Below are 22,133 nucleotides of genomic sequence, written 5' to 3'. Positions count from 1 at the left end.
TACAGTAGATGGAGACAAAAAGGGAACTGCTGGAGATCAAACCCTGTGAAGTCCTTTTAGGTCATATATGAGGACCTTGACTTTTATTCAAAGTTAGAAGACTTTGAACAAAACAATTATTTCATTTTTGTTTTAAAATGGTACCAAGTGCTGTCCTGAGAATAGGCTATGTAGAGAAGAGATTTTGTGGTTTTCTGTTTTGTTCTCTGTATTCTGTTCCTGAAAACTTTGTTTTCTGCCCAATTATATTTCTCTAAGAATAGACTTGCATGTCTGCTGTTAGGTGACAAAGGTTGACCTAAACCACATAGGTCAGATTAACTTTTAAAGTATCCAAGATAATGTTAAGTATATTAAATGATGGATCAGTGTGCAATCAATATTTGATATTCTCTAGATAATCTCTTTTGATTTATTTATTTTTTAGCCTTGGGGCTCTATTTTGCGGAATTGGAATTTCTTAGCTGTGACACATCCAGGTTACATGGCATTTCTCACATATGATGAAGTTAAAGCACGACTGCAGAAATATAGCACCAAACCCGGAAGGTAAGACTTTTTAGAAGTCATATTATGTGATATATCCAAAGCTGAAAAATTCTCCATGGCTTGTTCCTAAGTAAGTCAGTAACACCTTCTGAGGGCATGCTTGGGAAGGGGATAGAAAAGCTAAAAGACCAAAATGGTGCTTCTTAATCTAATCCTTTAAATTGATACATTATGTTTGCTCTGAAACTTAGCGTTTATAAAGCAAAAGGGGAGATGGTCTCCTTTCTGTTTTCATGATATCTGGGTTTGTGTGCAAAATTGTATGTATATATTTGAATACTTGAATACTGTGCTAAAGAAAAAATAAGTACAACAGTCTTATGTTCATTACTTTAGGATATTTTTAAGACATTCATTTAGGCTTTATGATAAACATGTAAGTACATTTACATGCACATGAACAAATAAATATATATGTAAGTTTATGAACAAATACATTTATTACATAAGCATTATAAACCTATTGTTACAATCAAAACCAGTTTCATGTCCTTGAAAACTTTTTAAATAATGCCTCATATTTTATTATAGCCTCAGAATTTATATTTTATTTTCCAAATGATGAAACTAAATGAGGCTTGGAGAGGTTGGTCAGCCCCTGTGGCCTTGGCCAAGAAATTACACTTTATTAATGGCAATCTGGGTCCAGAAAATCTGTTTCTTCCACGGTTCAGTACATTTTCCCATATATTTCATCTAACAGTGCATTAGGCACATAGTAGGCGTCTGTGCTGTCGCAGGTAGTATGCTGAGTACAACAGTAGAGACATTAGAGAACTGCTTGTCAGAGTCCTCACACTTTAGTAGGAGATGCTATTCCAGTGTTCATTAGTGCACTGATTTTCATATAGAGATCATTTCGTTTTAGGGATGAATTTGGTGGTGTTTTTAAGTCTGCCTTTTTTTATAGTATTGTTTTTATTTGATTTATAGTGTATATAATGTTCGTACTTTAAAATAATTTTTTTAAGTACCAGCCAATACTGCTGATTTGTTTTCTCTGCATAATGAAAATGTCCATCTTTTTGTCTTTGTAAGAATTTATATAGTAGATTTGAAAAAGGAGCTAGTGAGTATTAAAAAACAGTTTGGCTTCCACTGAAATCTTCTATTTAGATGAAGGAGAGTTAATTCTCATAGTGACCATGAGAGCAGATCAGTTAGCTGGCATGTTGACAGTGGTTTAGATGAATGATTTTGTTTATTCAGAAATTTCGCATGACCAGGTATTTCCAGTTTTTACTCTCTTGATTGACATTATATAAAGTATCTTTCTTGCTCCTGCAGTATGATTTGAAAAATGTGTTGTGATTGGAATTATGCAATTATATAAATTTAACATGTAAGTGATTTGATAAATTATCTTGTCCAATCATAAAAATAATGAGGAAACTGAGGCATTTGTTTTTTGTTTTGTTTTCTTGTTCAACCTCATGGAGAACCTGAATTACAATGTTGAGAACAAAAGCCAGGTCTCACTACTATTTGGAAAAGTTCACTTAGTAAAAACAGTGCCCTCTGATAAGGATATTTATAAGACCCACCAGTAAACTTATCTTCAAATACGTACAATGTATACATTTTATACAGCTTTTTTGTGTATCAGTCATACCTTAAAAAACTAGAACAGTGTCCTCTGGGACAAAAGAAAATATTTCTTTTCTTTGTAACTTGCCATGTAATGATTTTTTCTAAATCATAATTTAGGTAGCTAATGATAAAATGAATATAACAAATTATAATGTGTAAAATGTGATGTGGGTAGATGTGTTTAGGAAAACATTCTTAATGAATAAAATTGTAACAAATATTTGCTTTGGTAAATATCTGTGTTTGACATTTTTTTTTTTTTATCTTGGAAAGTATTTCATGTCTTTGACTTCATAGTATAGAAAACAATTGAATTTACTTCAAGGACATTTTGGCTCCTTAAGCTGTGCTTTATTATTGGGGATTCATCTGACAAACTATGAGTTACCTGGTGAAGGTAATAATATTTGGGAATCTAAGTGAAATATTCATTAGGTGACTTTTTAGGTGACAAGGGTGGCCTTGAATCCTAAACCACCTCATCAACATGAAAGATACTGATAAGTGTGTGTGTGTGTGTGTGTGTGTGTGTGTGTGTGTGTGTGTGTTTTGAGATAATGTCTCACTGTGTTCTCCCAGGCAGGAGTGCAGTAGCACTATCTTGGCTTACTGCAAGCTCCACCTCCTGGGTTCAAATGATTCTTAGCCAAATGATGCCTTAGCCTCCCAAGTAGCTGGAACTACAGGCATGCACCACCATGCCTGGCTAATTTTTTTCTATTTTTAGTAGAGATGATATTTCACCATGTTGGCCACACTGGTCTTGAACTCCTGGCCTCAAATGATCCACCTGGCCCAGCCTCTCAAAGTGCTGGTATTACAGGTATGAGCCACCACACCCAGCCCAAATTTGATTAAATTAAGCATGCTGTTTAAGAGAGCAGGGTGCTAAAAAATAAGGCAAAAATTCACTTGAGCTTGGGAAGGGGTAGTCACTAGCCAAAGGGTCAGCAGCAAATTAAATGGAATAGGAAAAAAACGCATGAGAGGAAGAAATTGTTCTAAAAAGCCCTTGATTCTTACCAGATTGCTGGTATTTTTATCTCTTAGCTACATGAGTTACTTGAACCTTCTCTGTGATACTGAATTTTAGAAACACCATCCTAAAACAATGTTTAGAGCAACAGAAAAGGATATTAATTAAAAGCATGAGCAATTTCACAAGTATGTATTTCAGTATATACTAGATTTTCGGTATAAGAATAAATTTGGCATTACATTTAAAATTACTAACAATGCAGATTTGTAATTATTTTCTTTATGTTAATATACTCTATAAATTTTATTGAGATTCATAGTACACAGATTTTTAAGATTTCTATTTAACTTTTGACTTTTAATTTGAAGGAATTTTATCATATTAATCTTTTTATGTAACAGTTTAATAATGTGCTTCTGAATTTTATAGTGACTTTCTATTATTTTTGGCACTTCTCATAACATCACAGCCATAGTCTCTGTGGCATTATTTTATCAGATTTTGATTAAGAATGCTAGTAATTGACAGATTGTATCCTATTTTCAGCCTCTCTAGGGATTTATGTTTTTAGACTTTTTTGAAAAGTTATTTTCAAAGATTGTATCACCATTATAAAGTTTTTAATATTTAAAAATCACTTCTTTCTTTTTTTAAATCCTAGTTTGTCAAAAGATTAAATCACACTCCACTACTAAACGTACAAGTTAATTAGATCCAATGACTGCAGCCATTATGTATGTTAAAATGTTATCTTTAAAGTTTCATTTATAATACTTGATCCATCAATAACTAACATATATTACAAAATACTTATATCTGCCGCATACATACAGCAACTAGAGTGTTAAGATATAGCCAAAAGGTTTAAGTTGGCTTATTTTTGATCTGGTAGTGAAATCCAGAAGAATATCATGATAGACTGAATCCAGTACACTTAAATAAAAGAAATGATCTATTTGTGTGTGTGTGTGTGTGTGTGTGTGTGTGTCAAGGGCTGAAGAGAAATGATCTAATATGAAATAAGTATAGGCGTAACAAATGAATAACTAAAGGATAATAATGGATTTAAAGCCAAGTTGCTGTCTCCTTTTGTTGGAGACTAGTTTCAAGGGACTTGATTTGATTTATATTTTTGAATTATCTTAACTTCCCATTATAAGATACTAAATTTAGTTAGTTAGTATGTTACAATGCTTAGACAGCAGCCATGAACTTACCTAGTTTGCACTTTTGAGCTTTAGGAATGAATGGCTTGAATACCTAAAAGTTTTGAAAAGTTATTTAATAACTAATTTTAATGTCTAAATTATAAAGGAATATGTCAACTTCTGTAGTAGAAACTGGCTCAGTTTTTGTCTGAGGTAAGCAAATTAAATTTAAATTTTGACTGACTTATTTTATTTTTCCATTCCAACAATGATTTATTTTGTAGCAGTTCCACGCCATCAGCACTTTTATACACAGCACCCTGATGATGATGGTAACAAATCCCTAGAGAGTTTACAATCTTGTTTATTTTCTCATATCTATCTGGAAGTATTTAAATAAAAAGAAATGACCAGTGTTTCTCTTCAAATTGATAAATGGAGAAGTACAATGTTTTTAAGAACAAGTTAAAAGATAGACTATGAGGAGTATTCAGGTATCAGGCATTCTAAATTATTCTGTTTATTCTTTTGCTTGAAAGAAACCTAGCAAGTTGTTTAGTACTAACTTATATTCTGAATGTAATTAAATGTAGTTTTCTCATGTTTTGCAGCTACATTTTCCGGTTAAGTTGCACTCGATTGGGACAGTGGGCCATTGGCTATGTGACCGGGGATGGCAATATCTTACAGACCATACCTCATAACAAGCCCTTATTTCAAGCCCTGATTGATGGCAGCAGGGAAGGATTGTAAGTATAAGAATTGGGAATTAGAGTGCTTATGATTCACAAATTTGAAAAATAAAAATTGCTTTGTGATGGAAAGAATGGATAGTGAGGATGCTTTTTATCTTAAGACTGCTTAAGATAAAATAAAGTCCATAATAATGGATGCTCCTTAGTTTTTTTGTTAATCTCTTTAAATAGTCATTTTAAGGTAGCTAACTATGTTATAGCAAATACATTTCAACTTCAGATTACAACGTGAATTTTTATCTTTCATACAATAAGAAGTTGGAACTTAAAGGTAGTTTTAAAATAGATGTAAAACTGTTTGTATATTAAGAGAAAATTATTTAGAATAAATTATCTAGAATAATTTACTTCTGTTTCCTCATATAACCCTTAGAATACTTAATTTCACCTTTTTATTTTGATTGTTAGTGCCAGATTTTCTTTTCTCTTTCTTATCCCTTTCTCCCTCCACCCCTTTCTTTTCTTTTCTCTCTGTAGATCTTTATTGGGCCCCTGCTGATAACTTAGCTCCAGTTTTGGGCAAGTCTTTCTGGGTTCTGAGTTTTTTTCTGGGGCCCCACATTTGGTGCCAGATTATTGTCTGCAAAAAGAGTCAATCTCTAAAATATTTGAAGAAATTTATTCTGAGCCAAATATGAGTGACCATGGCCTGTGACACAGCCTGTGACACACGAATAATGACTCCATATTCTAGGACTATATGTTAATAGCTAAATTTAGTTTATCTCAAGCTATTCTTTTTTAAAATTTAAAAATAAATAACTTCTTTGTTTTTTAGATTAATAATGAATTCTCCCCCACCCATTCCACACACAAAGTTTTGACAATTTGTTGGGTCCCTTCATAGAAAATATGTCTGGTTCTTCTTATTTGTTTTATTCATCATGCCATTCCCTTCGTCCTCTCCTTCTGTTTTATTCTCATTGTCACTTTGTCACGCTGCTTTTTCTTCCCCTCTGTCTTGCTGGGTAGTTTAGAGATGCTTGTGATCAAACTCACTGCAGAATGAATTGTGATAGAAACCTAGCAGGAGAAAGTCCACCAGAGTTAACAAAGAGAAATGATTTGAGTTTTACCTTTTTCAGAGCAATTGCAAAAAAGAAAAGAAAAAAAGTCATGAGATTTATACAAAGAAAAAGTAGGCATTTTTAAAAGCCTATGAGCTTTTGGGTGGAAGTGGTGGCTTACACATGTAATCCCAGCATTTTGGGAGGCCAAGGCTGGAGGATTACTTGAGTCTAGAAGTTCGAGACTAGTCTGGGCAACATGGCAAAACCCCATCTCTTCAAAAAATGCAAAAAAATTAGATGGGCATAGTGGCTCGTGACCATAGTCCCAGCTACTATGGAGGCTAATGTGGGATAATCACCTGAGCCTGGGAAAGTTGAGGCTACAGTGATGTGATTGTGCCACTGCACTCCAGCCTGGACATCAGAGTAAGACCCTGTCTGGGGGGGAAAAAAGGCACACACACACACACACACGCACAAAACCTTTCAGTAAACTAGTTACATAACAATTGTATGGCAAGTTATGGTACCAAATGTGTATTTCTCTTTCTTTTTCCTTCTAATTTTCATAAATTTGCTAGTCTCGGTTATTTTTACCTTTCTTCTAATGCATCAAAGATTTGTGTATAGATTTTGATTTGTTTATAGATTTGTGTATAGATTAGATCATGATTACAGATTGTTTTTAAGAAAATATAAAGTTAGAATTTATAAGTAGAGGGTGAATGAGCAAATCTGTAGACAGAAAAATTTTCATATAGCTTGTTTGAATTACGCCTTCGGTCTGTTTTTCAAAAGTCATTCAAAAAGTAACAAATTTTAGTATTATAATCAATTAACCAAAGCTTTTAAACTCCTGAGTAAAATAACTCTTTACAATTTCACATACACACGCACACACACATCTCCAGAGGGATTTAGCTAGTCGATTTTGAACATTAATGATATATTAGGATAAAATAGGATTTATAAATTAATTAGATAAGGTTTCTCATAAGATTAGTAAAAATACAGGATTATCATCTCATCCAGCTACCATCCAGGTCCATTGTATTTCCTTATATTAATAGCTAATCCAATATTGTCAACATAGCCCCATTGAAAAAGGCTCATCAGCAGTATATCCTGGGTATACTAAGGACAGAAATCATCATTGCTCCTGATAGGTTAAAAAGAACCTTTAACCTTTCCTATGGTACCCTTATCATCATTTTTGTAATCTTTCACTCTGATTTCTTCCTTGAATTTCCTCATATTATTGAAATGTGATACATAAATTTTATATAATTTTTTTTAAACAGCCAATTTTAGGATACCAAAAAGTTACTTATCTTCTTTGAATTATCTCCTCATTTAATATTTGTTGAAGTTTGTAACACACCCATAAGGCCATTCTAAATTTGTATCATATTCAGATGTAGTAAAGTCATTTTGCTAAATCATAAAAAAAAATCATCTCACTTATTTGTCCCTTAATATGTAAGAATTGTTTGTCCTTTAAGTTCATTTTTCTGGTTTTCCTGGGTAAATTCTAACACTTCACATGTTTGTAGACTCCTCATTCAAGAATAAACACTGTTTGTTACTTTAAAGAATAGTTTTGTTATAGTTTTACCCTTTAAAATATACGTATTGTAGAACTATAGTCTTTTTTTTTTTTTTTTTGAGATGGAGTCTTGCTGTGTCGCCCAGGCTGGAGTACAGTGGCGTGATTTAGGCTCATGGCAACCTCCACCTCCCAGGTTCAAGCCATTCTCCTGCCTCAGCCTCCCTGGTAGCTGGGATTACAGGCACATGCCACCACACCCAGCTAATTTTTGGATTTTTAGTAGAGACGGTGTTTCACCATGTTGTTCAGGCTGGTTTCGAACTCCTGACCTCAAGTGATTCGTCCGCCTCGGTCTCCCAAAGTGCTGGGATTACAGGCGAGAGCCATCACGACCGACCAGTACTATATTCTTATTGGTTTATTTAAGAAATCTAGTATAGAAAGATATTAAACAGAAATAACCATAATTTAATAAACTGATGAAACACAGCAGTGACATTACCACTTTTTTTTTTTTTTAGTTTAATGACTGAAAACCTTGTTTTGATTTCTTCCATCTTACTGTTTATTGTTTTACAAAATTGCTGCCTTTTTTCTTTTTCTTTTTTTTTTATTGCATTTTAGGTTTTGGGGTACATGTGAAAAACATGCAAGGTTGTTGCATAGGTGCATACGTGGCAGTGTGATTTGCTGCTTTCCTCCCCTTCACCTATATCTGGCATTTCTCCCCATGCTATCCCTCCCCAACTCCCCACCCCCCCGCTTTTCCCCCATTCCCCACCAACAGACCCCAGTGTATAGTGCTCCCCTCCCTGTGTCCATGTGTTCTCATTGTTCAACACCCGCCTATGAGTGAGAACATGTGGTGTTTGATTTTGTGTTCGTGTCAGTTTGCTGAGAATGATGGTTTCCAGGTTCATCCATGTCCCTACAAAGGACGCAAACTCATCGTTTTTGATGGCTGCATAATATTCCATGGTGTATATGTGCCACATTTTTCCTGTCCAGTCTATCATCGATGGGCATTTGGGTTGGTTCCAGGTCTTTGCTATTGTAAACTGTGCTGCAATGAACATTCGTGTGCATGTGTCCTTATAGTAGAACGATTTATAATCCTTTGGATATATGCCCAGTAATTGGGATTGCTGGGTCAAATGGAATTTCTATTTCTAGATCCTTGAGGAATCGCCACACTGTCTTCCACAATGGTTGAACTAATTTACACTCCCACCAACAGTGTAAAAGTGTTCCTATTTCTCCACATCCTCTCCAGCATCTGTTGTCTCCAGATTTTTTAATGATCGCCATTCTAACTGGCGTGAGATGGTATCAATGTAGTTTTGATTTGCATTTCTCTAATGACCAGTGATGATGAGCATTTTTTCATATGCTTGTTGGCCTCATGTATGTCTTCTTTTGTAAAGTATCTGTTCATATCCTTTGCCCACTTTTGAATGGGCTTGTTTGTTTTTTTCTTGTAAATCTGTTTTAGCTCGTTGTAAATTCTGGATATCAGCCCTTTGTCAGACGGGTAGGCTGCAAAAATTTTTTCCCATTCTGTTGGTTGCCGATTCACTCTATTGACTATTTCTTTTGCCGTGCAGAAGCTGTGGAGTTTGATTAGGTCCCATTTGTCTATTTTGGCTTTTGTTGCCAATGCTTTTGGTGTTTTGGTCATAAAGTCCTTGACTACGCCTATGTCCTGAATGGTTTTCCCTAGGTTTCCTTCTGGTGTTTTTATGGTGTTGGGTCTTATGTTTAAGTCTTTAATCCATCTGGAGTCAATTTGAGTGTAAGGTGTCAGGAAGGGGTCAAGTTTCTGCTTTCTGCATATGGCTAGCCAGTTTTCCCAACACCACTTATTGAACAGGGAATCCTTTCCCCATTGCTTGTTTTTAGCAGGTTTGTCAAAGATCGGGTGGTTGTAGATATGTTGTGTCACCTCCGACGCCTCTGTTCTGTTCCATTGGTCTATATCTCTGTTTTGGTACCAGTACCATGCTGTTTTGATTACTGTAGCCTTGTAGTATAGTTTGATGTCCGGTAGTGTGATGCCTCCCGCTTTGTTCTTTTTGCTTAGAATTGACTTGGCTATGCGGGCTCTCTTTTGGTTCCATATGAAGTTTAAGGTAGTTTTTTCCAGTTCTGTGAAGAAGGTCATTGGTAGCTTGATGGGGATAGCGTTGAATCTGTAAATTACTTTGGGCAGTATGGCCATTTTCACGATATTGATTCTTCCTAACCATGAACATGGAATGTTTCTCCATCTGTTTGTGTCCTCTTATTTCGTTGAGCAGTGGTTTGTAGTTCTCCTTGAAGAGGTCCTTTATGTTCCTTGTTAGTTGTATTCCTAGGTATTTTATTCTCTTTGTAGCAATTGTGAATGGCAGTTTGTTTTTGATTTGGTTCTCTTTAAGTCTGTTATTGGTGTATAGGAATGCTTGTGATTTTTGCACATTGATTTTGTATCCTGAGACTTTGCTGAAGTTGCTTATCAGTTTCAGGAGATTTTGGGCTGAGATGATGGGGTCTTCTAGATATACAATCATGTCGTCTGCAAATAGAGACAATTTGACTTCCTCCTTTCCTAATTGAATACCCTTTATTTCTTTGTCTTGCCTGATTGCTCTGGCTAGAACTTCCAGTACTATATTGAATAGGAGTGGTGAGAGAGGGCATCCTTGTCTAGTGCCAGATTTCAAAGGGAATGCTTCCAGTTTTTGCCCATTCAGTATGATATTGGCTGTCGGTTTTTCATAAATAGCTTTTATTATTTTGAGATACGTTCTGTTGATACCTAGTACATTACCACTTTTTAAAATCAAAAATAGGTATTTTCCAACACAGCAAATTTTATTTTTCATGAAGTTTTGAGTAACAAGGGAAACTTCTATAGTAATAATGCAAGAAGGCATTATTACTACAACTTTTAGTTCAGATTTCAGTTTTCCCTGATAATAGAACCTTGTATCTATAGACCATTTTGTGTTTGTAGTGTTAAGTCAATGGAACATGGAAATGTAATATTATCTAATTTTTTAAAATGTGTATGTGCATGTGTGTCTGTGTGTTTACATATCTGCACCTGTGTTTGTGTTAGGGTAAGTGGAAGATGAGAGAAGAGATATGGAAACTATAGAAACAGGAACACCACAGAAGTGTTTGATAGCTTACCAAAAAACTGTGGCCTTTAATTATATTTTTCTTTCCATATGATATTAAGCATGGTGTAGAATGATATTGTTAACATTACCGGTGCTTCAGATGAAAGATGTAATAGTTGCAAATAGGTTTATATGAAAAGTGTTTTGGAACAGAACATGATTGACCAGTAAAATAAATTCTTAACTTATATAAGAGACTAGATATTTTATTGAATATGGTTGCTTAGTGGCATAGGCCATATTCATTATTTATTTCTTATATGAAAATAATTTCTACATCTTAAGTGTCCTAAAAACAACATATTATGGAAATAGTAACATAATATGTTACTGATATGTTACATAAAAAGGAAACATCCAAATATATGTTTGAATATAGAAACATTTGATTAAGTATCCTCACATGCAACTGAAACTTGTATGTTTAAGATAATAAAGTTTCTGTTTAAATTCAGTTATCTTTATCCTGATGGGAGGAGTTATAATCCTGATTTAACTGGATTATGTGAACCTACACCTCATGATCATATAAAAGTTACACAGGTAAGGATAATTTCTGGAAAAGTATAATTAAATAAGTATATATAATGCCTTTGAAATAAATGAGACTATTTATACTGTAGTTAAAATCAGGCACAGGTATTTAATATAAAAGATACTTAAGGAATTCTAAGAGTGTTAAAGAGAAATTATATCACTTTCTTATATTTTTTGATACAAATTTATGCTATTAAAATTCTTGCTTGCCATATAGTATTGGCATTTATATGGGGGAATAAAATAAATCCATAAGTAGGTAGGTTGGTATAAGGAGAGAGTCATAGTTTAGAAAACTACCAAGAAAAGATTAGAATAATTATATGCTTTAGCTTTTAGAGTCAAATGGGTAATTGAAGCCTGTTGACAATAACAATAGTGTTTTTCTAAATCCATTGTTGGTAACCTCAGATTTGGATGGGAATGTAAGTTGTTAAAACCTTTCTTGAGAGTGATATTCAGTAATTATAAAAATCTAAGTGAAAATATCTCTTCACGTTAGTATCTGTTATGTAATAGGTCACTTACACATGTACACAAAAATCTGTACAACAGGTATTCACTGTAATATTTTTGAAAAAGTGAAAAATTACAAAATACTGAGAAGTTTAATAATAGATTAAATAGAATAGAATAGTCTACTCACACTGTATTGTGTGAAGTCGTCAGCAGGAGGGAGGTAGCTCTACATACTCACATGGGAACTTCTGCATCTTGTACCATAAAATAATTTCATTTATAAAAAGTAGAAATAGATAACATTTCATTTGGCAAAGTTAAATTTTGTACGTTCAACTTCTGTAAATAAATAATCATTGCTGTATATGAACATATGAGTTTACTGTTTAAAAGATCAAAAAAACACCAAACTGGTAAGAGGATTTGACTGAGGAGGTGAAAGGGATTGCACAATCAGGGAGAGGATGGAGGGAGAACTTGAATTATTTTATTTACAATCTGGTTTTAAAATATTTTATATTTGAGATATGTTCATGCCTTGTGTAATAAATAATAAAAATCTAAGGGAAAAAACAAACAAGAAGAATTATAGTTTTTTTTTAAAGACAGTAGATAATGATTTACCTTATAATTCTCCAGGTTTCAGTTCCTGTGGTCTTTACATGATGATGTGAGACACACACTGACATTTATATGTACATGCTGTACTTATAAATTTAATAACTACCATTTTATATTTAATATATGATTGCCATTTTAAAAGTTATATAGTGATCCTGTATTTTCTAATATGTGTGAAAGGGTACTCATGAAAGACAGTTTCTCTTTATAAAGCCATTAAAAAAAATAAATCTTTGGAAGTAATAACATTCATTTAAATTACTCATAAATATTCTTACTGTTTAGGTTACATTTCCAGATGAAGTCTGCATCTGTGATTTTAGCTTAATGTAGTGTTTTTATAATTGCAAATTTGTCCTTTGGATAGTTATAACCAATATCAGTACTTACCTATTATTTCAGGGACATCAACAATTTATAACTTACTTTGGATTACTTTAGATTTATTTCTTTTCCATTCTTATGCATTCTTTCTTGTTTCTTCCTTATGTTCCCCCCCAAATTTTTGTATATTCACACAGCATAGTAGATATAGTTGATGTGTATACGTGTGTAGCTGCATGTACATGCATATGTATCCATGTATGTATATGTATACATATTTTTTCTCATCAGGATTATAATATATTTTAGTAGGCTGTGGACTAAATATTGTTATTTATTTATCCTATTCGGTGCCAGGCACATTGTAGTCACTTACTGAACTAAAAGTTACTCTATTTACCCAAATTTTGGTTTCATTATTCCTTTTCTTAGTATTCCTAACATTTTTTTTTCATGGATCTTTACCATGAAAAAAAGTACCAAAATTTACCAATTTGTTTGGATCTTCTTTGTCACAAAGATCTTTTCAGTATTTGAATTTTGAAAATTTTACTGTGTCAAATGCTTTAAGCTAAAAACCTAATCAAGAACATTGCAGTTTTCATAAAAAGGTTTCTGGTTACTGAAGTGGTTTGTTTTCTTGACATTGTTAGGGAAAGAGTGTGCACTTTTTAGTCAGAGACTTAATTTGGAATTTGAAGCAAACAATTTAAACTTATTAAGCCCCAGGTTTAACTTTTGTTAAGTTCAATATATCTTCTTATGCTTTGGAGATTATGTGAAACAGTTAAGTGTGGACCACAGTGCCTGGCATGCTGGAAGAACTTGGTAAATGTTTGCTACTTTTCTTCCATTCTGGGATTTATAAAGATATTGAAGCAATAAAATTTAATGTTTATCCAAGTATCATATTTTTTTTCAATTTGACAGTTAAATTAGAGGAGCATGTGGCATTTATAAAAAAGATAACGTCACTTCATATTCCTATTTTAAAACCATAGATTTTGTCTTTTGAGTCACTGTGACTTTGAAACAAGTCCCTTTCTAAAGGAACAGTAAAGGAACATTAAATAATCTGAATCATTAAGAAACATATAAGATAGATGATAGAAGTTCAAACCTTTTTAAAATGGATTTTGTAGACCAAATTGTGATTATCAATTCAAAACATGTCTCAAATGGTAACAAAATTCTGACAAGTTCAATTGTGAGATATTTACTGTGTGTCATTTTATTTGGGAAAATTTAATACTAACAATTCAGTTCATTAACATTACTTTTTTCCCCCCAAATTCCAGGAACAATATGAATTATATTGTGAAATGGGCTCCACTTTTCAGCTCTGTAAGATTTGTGCAGAGAATGACAAAGACGTCAAGATTGAGCCTTGTGGGCATTTGATGTGCACCTCTTGCCTTACAGCATGGCAGGTATAATCATTAGCATCATGAATGTCTTTCTTATATATCCTATTAGTATTTCTCCTTTCAGTTTTCTTCTTAATAATTTAGGAAATAATGCTGATAAGTGCTTTATTTGAAATGATTGTTTAAAAAATTTGTACGTTTGAGTTGCTTTATATAATTTGATTTTTAATTATCTTATATTTTGTTTCTTTTAAATGTATAACTTAATTTTATTAGTCATCAGTAGTTCTACTTTTATACTACCATGGATTTGATTTCAGGTTGTTCACTTACAGATATACCAGCTAAACATATTTATGCCATTTATTGTAGGTCAGAATCTGTTTGTAGTAGGTCAGTTTCTGAAGCCAAGTAAGCCTTAATAGATAAATCTTATTTTAATATTTTCAAGCAAACCTCTTTTCTCCAGAGGAGGCATGGTTCGTGTCTCACATAGGCTCCGTAGTGCTGAAATTGGAGAATCAGACAGGAAGTCTCTCTCCCAAATACTTATAGATCCCACAGAAACAGACATTAAAGTTTCCTATTTACTGAAGCATAATCTCAGACAAATTGCTTTCCCATCTGTAGCAGGTATTCAATAAATATAAATTGATTTGATGTTTTATAGAAAGGTGTGGAGAATAACTGGTTTTCCCAATGACTTTCTTATATTTCTTCATCTGTAATGAAGATTGGGGATTTAAAAGTGGATCTTTGAACAGATTTCCAGTTTTGAGTATTTGGAGGAGTCATGGAATATTTTGACAAGGCATTTTGAAACTGCTGTTTGACATAGTTATATTGAAGCTACAAGTATATATTGATAGGGTTTAGAATGCAAATAATTAAGTTTTCTAGCCTTTTAGAAAAATTCACAGTGAAGCATATAGGTGACATCCCTACCGTATTTCTGAGCCATCTCAGTCCTTGATTTTCTTTGTCCAGCCCTGCATCTATGCATTACTTGAGGAAGGATGGGCATTGAGGTTAATGGAATGGGGCTGACAGACTCAGAGCGGCAGTGATACCTGCCGAGCTCCTTGCTTGGTAATAAAATATAATGATTTTCCCATTTTCAGAGTCATGAAAGGGCCTGCTTCTTCTTTTGTGAATTTTTTTTAATAGATGAGGAACAGAGGAAGAATTAGGAAGTGAATTACAGTGATTTATATTTTCAAAATCCTTTCTGAATGCCCAGAGTTCTTCGCTACCTCAGCAACATTGTTCAAAATCCCTATACTTCTCTCTTTCGATATGCATTTGGTTTATATTTTATTTAAGGTTTTTCTTTATATCCTCTCCCTTATTTCCTTTTGTCCCTTCCTGATGTTGGAGGAGATCATTCTCAACATAGATACTTGATTTCTATTTGAATTATGTTAACAGTAATAGTTCTGCAAACTTAGCAGTGCCTTTTAAAAACTACATTCAATACATGTAGACATGTTGGTAGAATTGTTGGCAAATGTATTTCAAATATGTCAGTAGGAAATATTATAGAGATATTGATTCAGTGATAGATCGTCTCTAATTGGACTACATAGGACTGGTGTACCTGATAATCATTCTGTGTTTTATGATACATATTAAACTAACAATGAAAACAAATTGTGTTCGTCACCCCTCTTTGCCTTCAGTGTGGTAGTATTTTTTTTATATGTGGAAAGAAACTAAAAGCCTTGCATTTCTCCATGAAGAAAATCAGAATAATAGGCTGATACAAATTCCTAACACTCTGCCTCCATGCAGGGCTTGTGTATTTTAGCCATTTTTCTTGAGACTGCAGTCTTAGAGCACACACATGCATACATGTTGCAGGACTTAACCTCTTTGACTCAATATTATGCTTAGTATTTGGAGGTTAAGTTGGTTTAAAGTCAGAAGCTGCTGTTAGTTTGACAGAAACATTTGTTTAGTAAAATATACTGTTTAAAGCTTCAGTTGTTTACTGGCTGGGCATGATGGCTCACACCTCAAAATTCCAGTACTTTGGGAGGCCGAGGTGGGAAGATCCGTTGAGCCCAGGAGTTCAAGACGAGCCTGGACAACATAGGGAGACCCTTTCTCTATAAAACAATAAATAAAACTTTAAAAAATACTTGTTTACCTTGCAGCCTAGTGTGAGTAGAAAAATATGGCTGAATATAAAGCAACAGATATTTTATTTTACTTTCTGTATACTTCTTGAAAGAAAGTTTATTTATTCTTAGTAAATCAATACTGCTTTCAGTAAGTCCTAACTTAACATTGTCAATAGATTCTTGGAAACTGCAACTTTGAGCAAAGTGAAATACTGTATGCATAGGAACCTTAACTCTTGTTTCTATTGTTCAGCCTATGGTAAAATGGATTTCATTATACAGTAAGTTGTTGCACTTAAAGTCTCAATTTCCAAGATCTGATTAAAGGTATTAATTGAGGACTTACTGTATTTATTTGTTAAGTTTGTGAACTATTTGCAATAGGTTCATTATGTGCAAAAGGCATGGGAATATTTCCCAGTTGTTGTCATTCTGTGTTACTAATGCTGTGCCCTTTACATCACCACAACGCTTCTGTGGGTTACAGTGCATTCTCCACATTGGTGTAGTTCTTCTTGCTTGTTGTTTATCAATTCCTTGAATTATTTCAAGATTCTTTAATATTGACCCAATGACCTTATATGAAGGTATGTCCAGTACTGTTGATAAATTCTTAACATTTACTATTTCTCTTTTTCACTCTGAACTACTTCTCAGTTTTACTTTTAGAAATTGAGGAAGTACATAAATGTCAAACTCTGAAAACTGTGTTTAGCTAAAATTTTAAAAGTTATATGAGAGAGCAGTAACAAAGTAGTTTACTAGGTATTAACAAAAAATGATGAATTCCAAACTATTCATAAGGTTGAAATAATAAATTACATTTATGTTACTAGAGAGTAATGTTATTAATATGATTATAGTTTTGCACCTAAATTAATGAAAAATATGCAAATCTTTAGTTTCAGTATTATCTTTGGATTCTCCTGAAACAAAGCAGCTCATCATTTAATAAGTATTCTCTTGATACATTTTGCATATGTCTCTGTAAGCTCTTACCTCATTATATTCATAATGTAAATATTTCCATATTTATGTATTTCCTTTCTAGAATCTAGATTACTTTGCCTATTTTAGAATCTCTCTCTGCACGTTATCTGCACATTGGTCATTACTCAGTAAATACTTATAGATTACATGCTAGGTAATGTAAAGGAAAAAGAAGTCTAAAAGTACATTAAATAAAAAGACAGTATTGCAGATTGATTGTGAAAAGCTCTTACAATAATTTTCTGAGAAGTATTTATGATCTTTTCAAAGATCTTTTATCATATTCAGTATCTGAGAACGAATCCTAGAAATTCTAAGATTTAGTTCCATCTATTGTGTAATTTCCTTAACTTTTTACATTTTTACATAAAAATGTAAAATGGTTTTTGAACCATGTCATTTTACTTTTATTGTCTGCAGTACTGCCGGCACTAACCCGGAAGCAGTAAGACTGTGTTTTTATCGCTCTTCTGTACCAAAAAAGCATACACAGTGATTCCCTGGTTTACGTTTTCTCTACCCCTAAAGAAAATTTTTCTTAGGTCAATAAATCTAAATTGATATTTCACAGTCTCTGTATCTCAGTGGGATCTTACTGGTCAAAGGAAGTTTCAACTTTTGAACATTTCTACTTTTGGATAATCTAAATATTTTTACATTGAGTTATAATCTTCACATAGTGGTGTCTCCTGCCAGCTAACATATCTGTTTTGGCAGCTTTTGTATTATTGCATGAACAGCAATGTTTGTTGATCATTTAAACATTTTATTGCAAAATGCCTCTGGTATTTAATAAAAATAAAAGTCTTATAAAGTTAATGTAGTTAAAGCAGAGTTGTAAAACATTAGATATGCTGAAGATCTCGTATCTATAATCTCATCTAGCTGCTCGCTTAATCTAACTGATTGTAAATATGTCAGTGAGAAGACAAAATTATAGCACACTTCATAGTTCCACAAAATATTGCCAGAAATTGTATCTAAACTTCTAGATACATAAAGAGAAATGTTTCAAAGGTATTAGGTGTCTGGACTTAGGTTAAAATAACTTATGTCTCTCTTTTTCAATTTTTTCCTCATTCAAAAATGGTTTAAAGACATTGTTTTAAAGACAATTCTACTTTAAAGACATGGTTTTTGTTTTATATGATTAAATTTGCCAAGCTTAACTGTGCACAAGGAGAATTTGTTATTTTGCTTCTTCCCCTTACTGGTTTGGTAGAAGCAAACCTAGATGGTTTCCCACTGTCATTTTCATTTATTTATTTAGGAAACATTCTTTGAGCAGCTACAATATCCCACATTATGTACTATTCTCTGAACTAAGAACTCTGAGACACAATCCATAGCCTCAAGAAGTTAAAATTAAATCTGAAAGTCCTATTGAGGAGCATGGTATTAATAATTACTCAAAGTAAGTATCCTGTTATCCTTCAAATTTAATTATGGCTACTAGACATTTTTTGTTACTTTCTACTGCTTTGGTTGGGCATGCTGATATGAAAATGATTTTAAAGGCTGCATGTCTGCCAAGAAGCTATGATAAATCAGTTAGAATCCAATAGGAAATATTAAACCCTGACCATAAATCATACTATGCTCAGCAGTGTGCATTTTTAGCAAATCATTGTTCACCAACTTTTCTTTCTATCTGATGCCCTACTTTGGTTTAATTGAAATTCATTAGAGACTTAAATTTTATGTAGTTAACAGAAAACTTAAGAAATGCATAGTAGCTGTGTCAGTTAGTTGTTACAGGCTGCAAGTGGTTACTCTTTAATTGCTGTCATAATGGTCCATTAGTCATGCCTCTGAAGAGGTGTCAGATGCTTTTTACCCTTTCTGAAACATCTGTGTTATTTAATAAATTGAATAAGCAAGTAGAGTTTGCACAGAATACTAAATAAACTGAATAATCACCTTTCTAGAGACATTTTTTGAAGTAATATTACTCTATGTGCAACATTTCTGTGCTGCCCTTGGTAATAAAACTTGGGGAGTTGTCTTCCATGTCCACATGTTAATGGGATATTAACAAAATGTTTATCTTCTCAAGCCTGAACTTCTGCACATCTTCCTTTGTGAGGTAGTATATTATGCAGCAGTGAATCTGCAGCATTATCCTAAGATTAAAAGTTAAGGAATTGTTTTCATTCTGTGCTTATTTCAGGAGTCTAGAAAATGGCTTTTGATTTGTAGCTCTCCTTGTAGAGGTCCTTCACATCCCTTGTAAGTTGTATTTCTAGGTATTTATTCTCTTTGTAGCAGTTGTAAATGGGAGTTCACTCATGATTTGGCTCTCTATTATTGGTGTATAGGAATGCTTGTGATTTTTGCACATTGGTTTTGTATCCTAAGACTTTGCCGAAGTTGCTTATCAGCTTAAGGAAATTTTGGGCTGAGATGATGGGGTATTTTAAATATACAGTCATGTCATCTGCAAACAGAGAGGACACAAACAAATGGAAAAACATTCCATGCTCATGGATAGGAAGAATCAATATCGTGAAAATGGCCATACTACCCAAAGTAATTTATAGATTCAATTATATCCCCATCAAACTACTGTTGACTTTCTTCACAGACTTAGAAAAAAAAACCACTTTAAATTTCATATGGAACCAAAAAAAGAGCCCATATAGTGAAGACAATCCTAAGCAAAAAGAACAAAGCTGGAGGCATCACACTATCTAACTTCAAACTATACTATAAGGCTACAATAACCAAAACAGCATGGTGCTGGTAACAAAACAGATGTATAGACCAATGGACGAGAACAGAAACCTCTGAAATAACACCATACATCTACAACCATCTGGTCTTGGAAAAACCTGACAAAAACATGCAATGGGGAAATGATTCCCTGTTTAATAAATGGTGTGTGAAAACTGGCTAGCCACAGCAGAAAACTGAAACTGGACCCCTTCCTTACGGCTTATACAAAAATTAACTCAAGATGGATTAAGACTTAAGCATAAGACCTAAAACCATAAAAACCCTAGAAGAAAACCTGGGCAATACCATTTAGGACATAGGCATGAGCAAAGACTTCATGACTAAAACACCAAAAGCAATGGCAACAAAAGCCAGAATTGACAAATGTGATCTAATTAAACCAAAGAGCTTCTGCACAGCAAAAGAAACTATCATCAGAGTGAACAGGCAGCCTACAGAATGGGAGTAAATTTTTGTGATCTGTCCACTTGACAAAGGGCTAATACCCAGAATCTACAAGGAACTTAAACAAATTTACAAGAAACAACCCCATCAAAAAATGGGTGAAAGATATGAACAGACACTTCTCAAAAGAAGACATTTATGCGGCCAACAAACATGAAAAAAAGCTCATAATCACTAATCATTAGAGAAATGGAAATCAAAACCACCGTGAGATACACTCTCATGCAAGTTAGAATGGCAATCATTAAGAAGTCAGGTAACAATAGATGCTGGAGAGGATGTGGAGAAATACGAATGCATTTACACTGTTGATGAGAGCATAAGTTAGTTCAACCATTGTGGAAGACAGTGTGGCGATTTCTCAAGAATCTAGAAATAGAAATTCCGTTTGACCCAGCAATCCCATTACTGGGTATATGCCCAAAGGACTATAAATCATTATACTTTAAAGATGCACACGTATGTTTATTGCAGCACTCTTCACGATAGCAAAGACTTGATTGGAACCAACCCAGATGCCCATCAGTGATAGACTTGGATAAAGAAAATGTGGCACATATACACCATGGAATACTGTGCAACCATAAGAAAGGATGAGTTCATGTTCTTTGCAGGAACATGGATGAAGCTGGAAACCATCATTCTCAGCAAACTGACACAGAAACAAAAAACCAAACACTGCATGTTCTCACTCATCAGTGGGAGTCAAACAGTGAGAACACATGGACACAGTGAGGGGAAGATCACATGCCAGGGCCTGTCATGGGGTGGAGGCCTAGGGGAGGGATAGCATTAGGAGAAATACCTAATGTAGATGATGGGTTGGTGGGTGCAGCAAACCACCATGGCACATGTATACCTACATAACTAACCTGCACATTCTGCACATGTATCCCAGAACTTGAATTATAATTTAAAAAAAAGAAAGAAAGAAAGAAAATGGCTTTTGAGCTCCTGAATGGGACAAACTCTAAACTGTGTTCTTTACATCTTCCTTCCAAAATAAAAAATGGATATCTTTGTCAGTTGAATATTCAGCTATGTTTTGAATTACTGCCAGGGACTTTAATTCAATTAAATGTAAAATTAATTATCCTGTGGTTATTCTTCCTGCGTATTGTTTGATATAATTTAAAGGAAAGGTATCAGAGTATTCAAAACAGTAATTCACCAAAAAAAATCAATAAACTGATTTTAATGTGAAATATGATTAAAGAGATTTATAGATGTTCCATATGTAGAGAGTGTTGCTGAGGAAAAGAATATAGTTGTCTGAGAGAGGAGAGAAGCTCAAATGATCACATTTAAGGCAATAAGAAATAATCTTTGGCCAGATGTGGTTGCTCACATCTGTAATCCCAGCACTTTGGGAGGCCAAGGTGGATGGATCACCTGAGGTCAGCAGTTGAAGACCAGCCTTGCCCACATGGCAAACCCTGTCTCTACTAAAAATACCAAATAGCTGGGCATGTTGGTGGGCGCCTGTAATCCCAGCAGCTCGGGAGGCTGAAAGCACAGATGAATGATTAAGATTCTGCCTCATAAAATAATAATAATTTTAAAAAAATAAATCTTTTATTCTATCTTCCTTCAAAGGCAACTGTTCGTCAAATTTCTAGCCTCAGTGAAATTTTATAACTTTAGTACTACAAATAGAAAATAATACTTGCCTTTATGAACGTTTTAAATTGGTACTTTTGTCTTTAACCACCTGTTGTGTCTTTTGTATAAACGTGACTAAATGTTGGAGCTTCTCTTTCATGTTGGGAGTAATATAGAAGCTGCTAG

The 22,133-nt window shown here is 33.7% G+C and overlaps 1 protein-coding gene across 4 annotated transcripts in view; it reads left to right on the top strand.

Annotated features, from left to right (window-relative positions):
• The window catches only part of CBLB (Cbl proto-oncogene B), a 203,844-nt gene that overhangs the window by 113,104 nt on the left and 68,607 nt on the right, over positions 1-22,133 (top strand). For all 4 annotated transcript variants that reach the window (XM_064374576.1, XM_012476652.3, XM_012476647.2 and 1 more), the window contains exons 6-9: positions 428-549; positions 4,878-5,015; positions 11,200-11,287; positions 13,984-14,115. In XM_064374576.1, coding sequence (XP_064230646.1) covers positions 428-549; positions 4,878-5,015; positions 11,200-11,287; positions 13,984-14,115 — 480 coding nt within the window. The remainder of the gene's footprint in view (positions 1-427; positions 550-4,877; positions 5,016-11,199; positions 11,288-13,983; positions 14,116-22,133) is intronic.

The sequence above is a fragment of the Aotus nancymaae genome, unplaced genomic scaffold (genome assembly GCF_030222135.1).
Source record: "Aotus nancymaae isolate 86718 unplaced genomic scaffold, 86718_ANA_hifiasm-v0.15.2.pri h1tg000011l, whole genome shotgun sequence".
Lineage (NCBI taxonomy): Eukaryota > Metazoa > Chordata > Mammalia > Primates > Aotidae > Aotus > Aotus nancymaae.
This window is presented reverse-complemented; position numbering and strand designations above follow the sequence as displayed.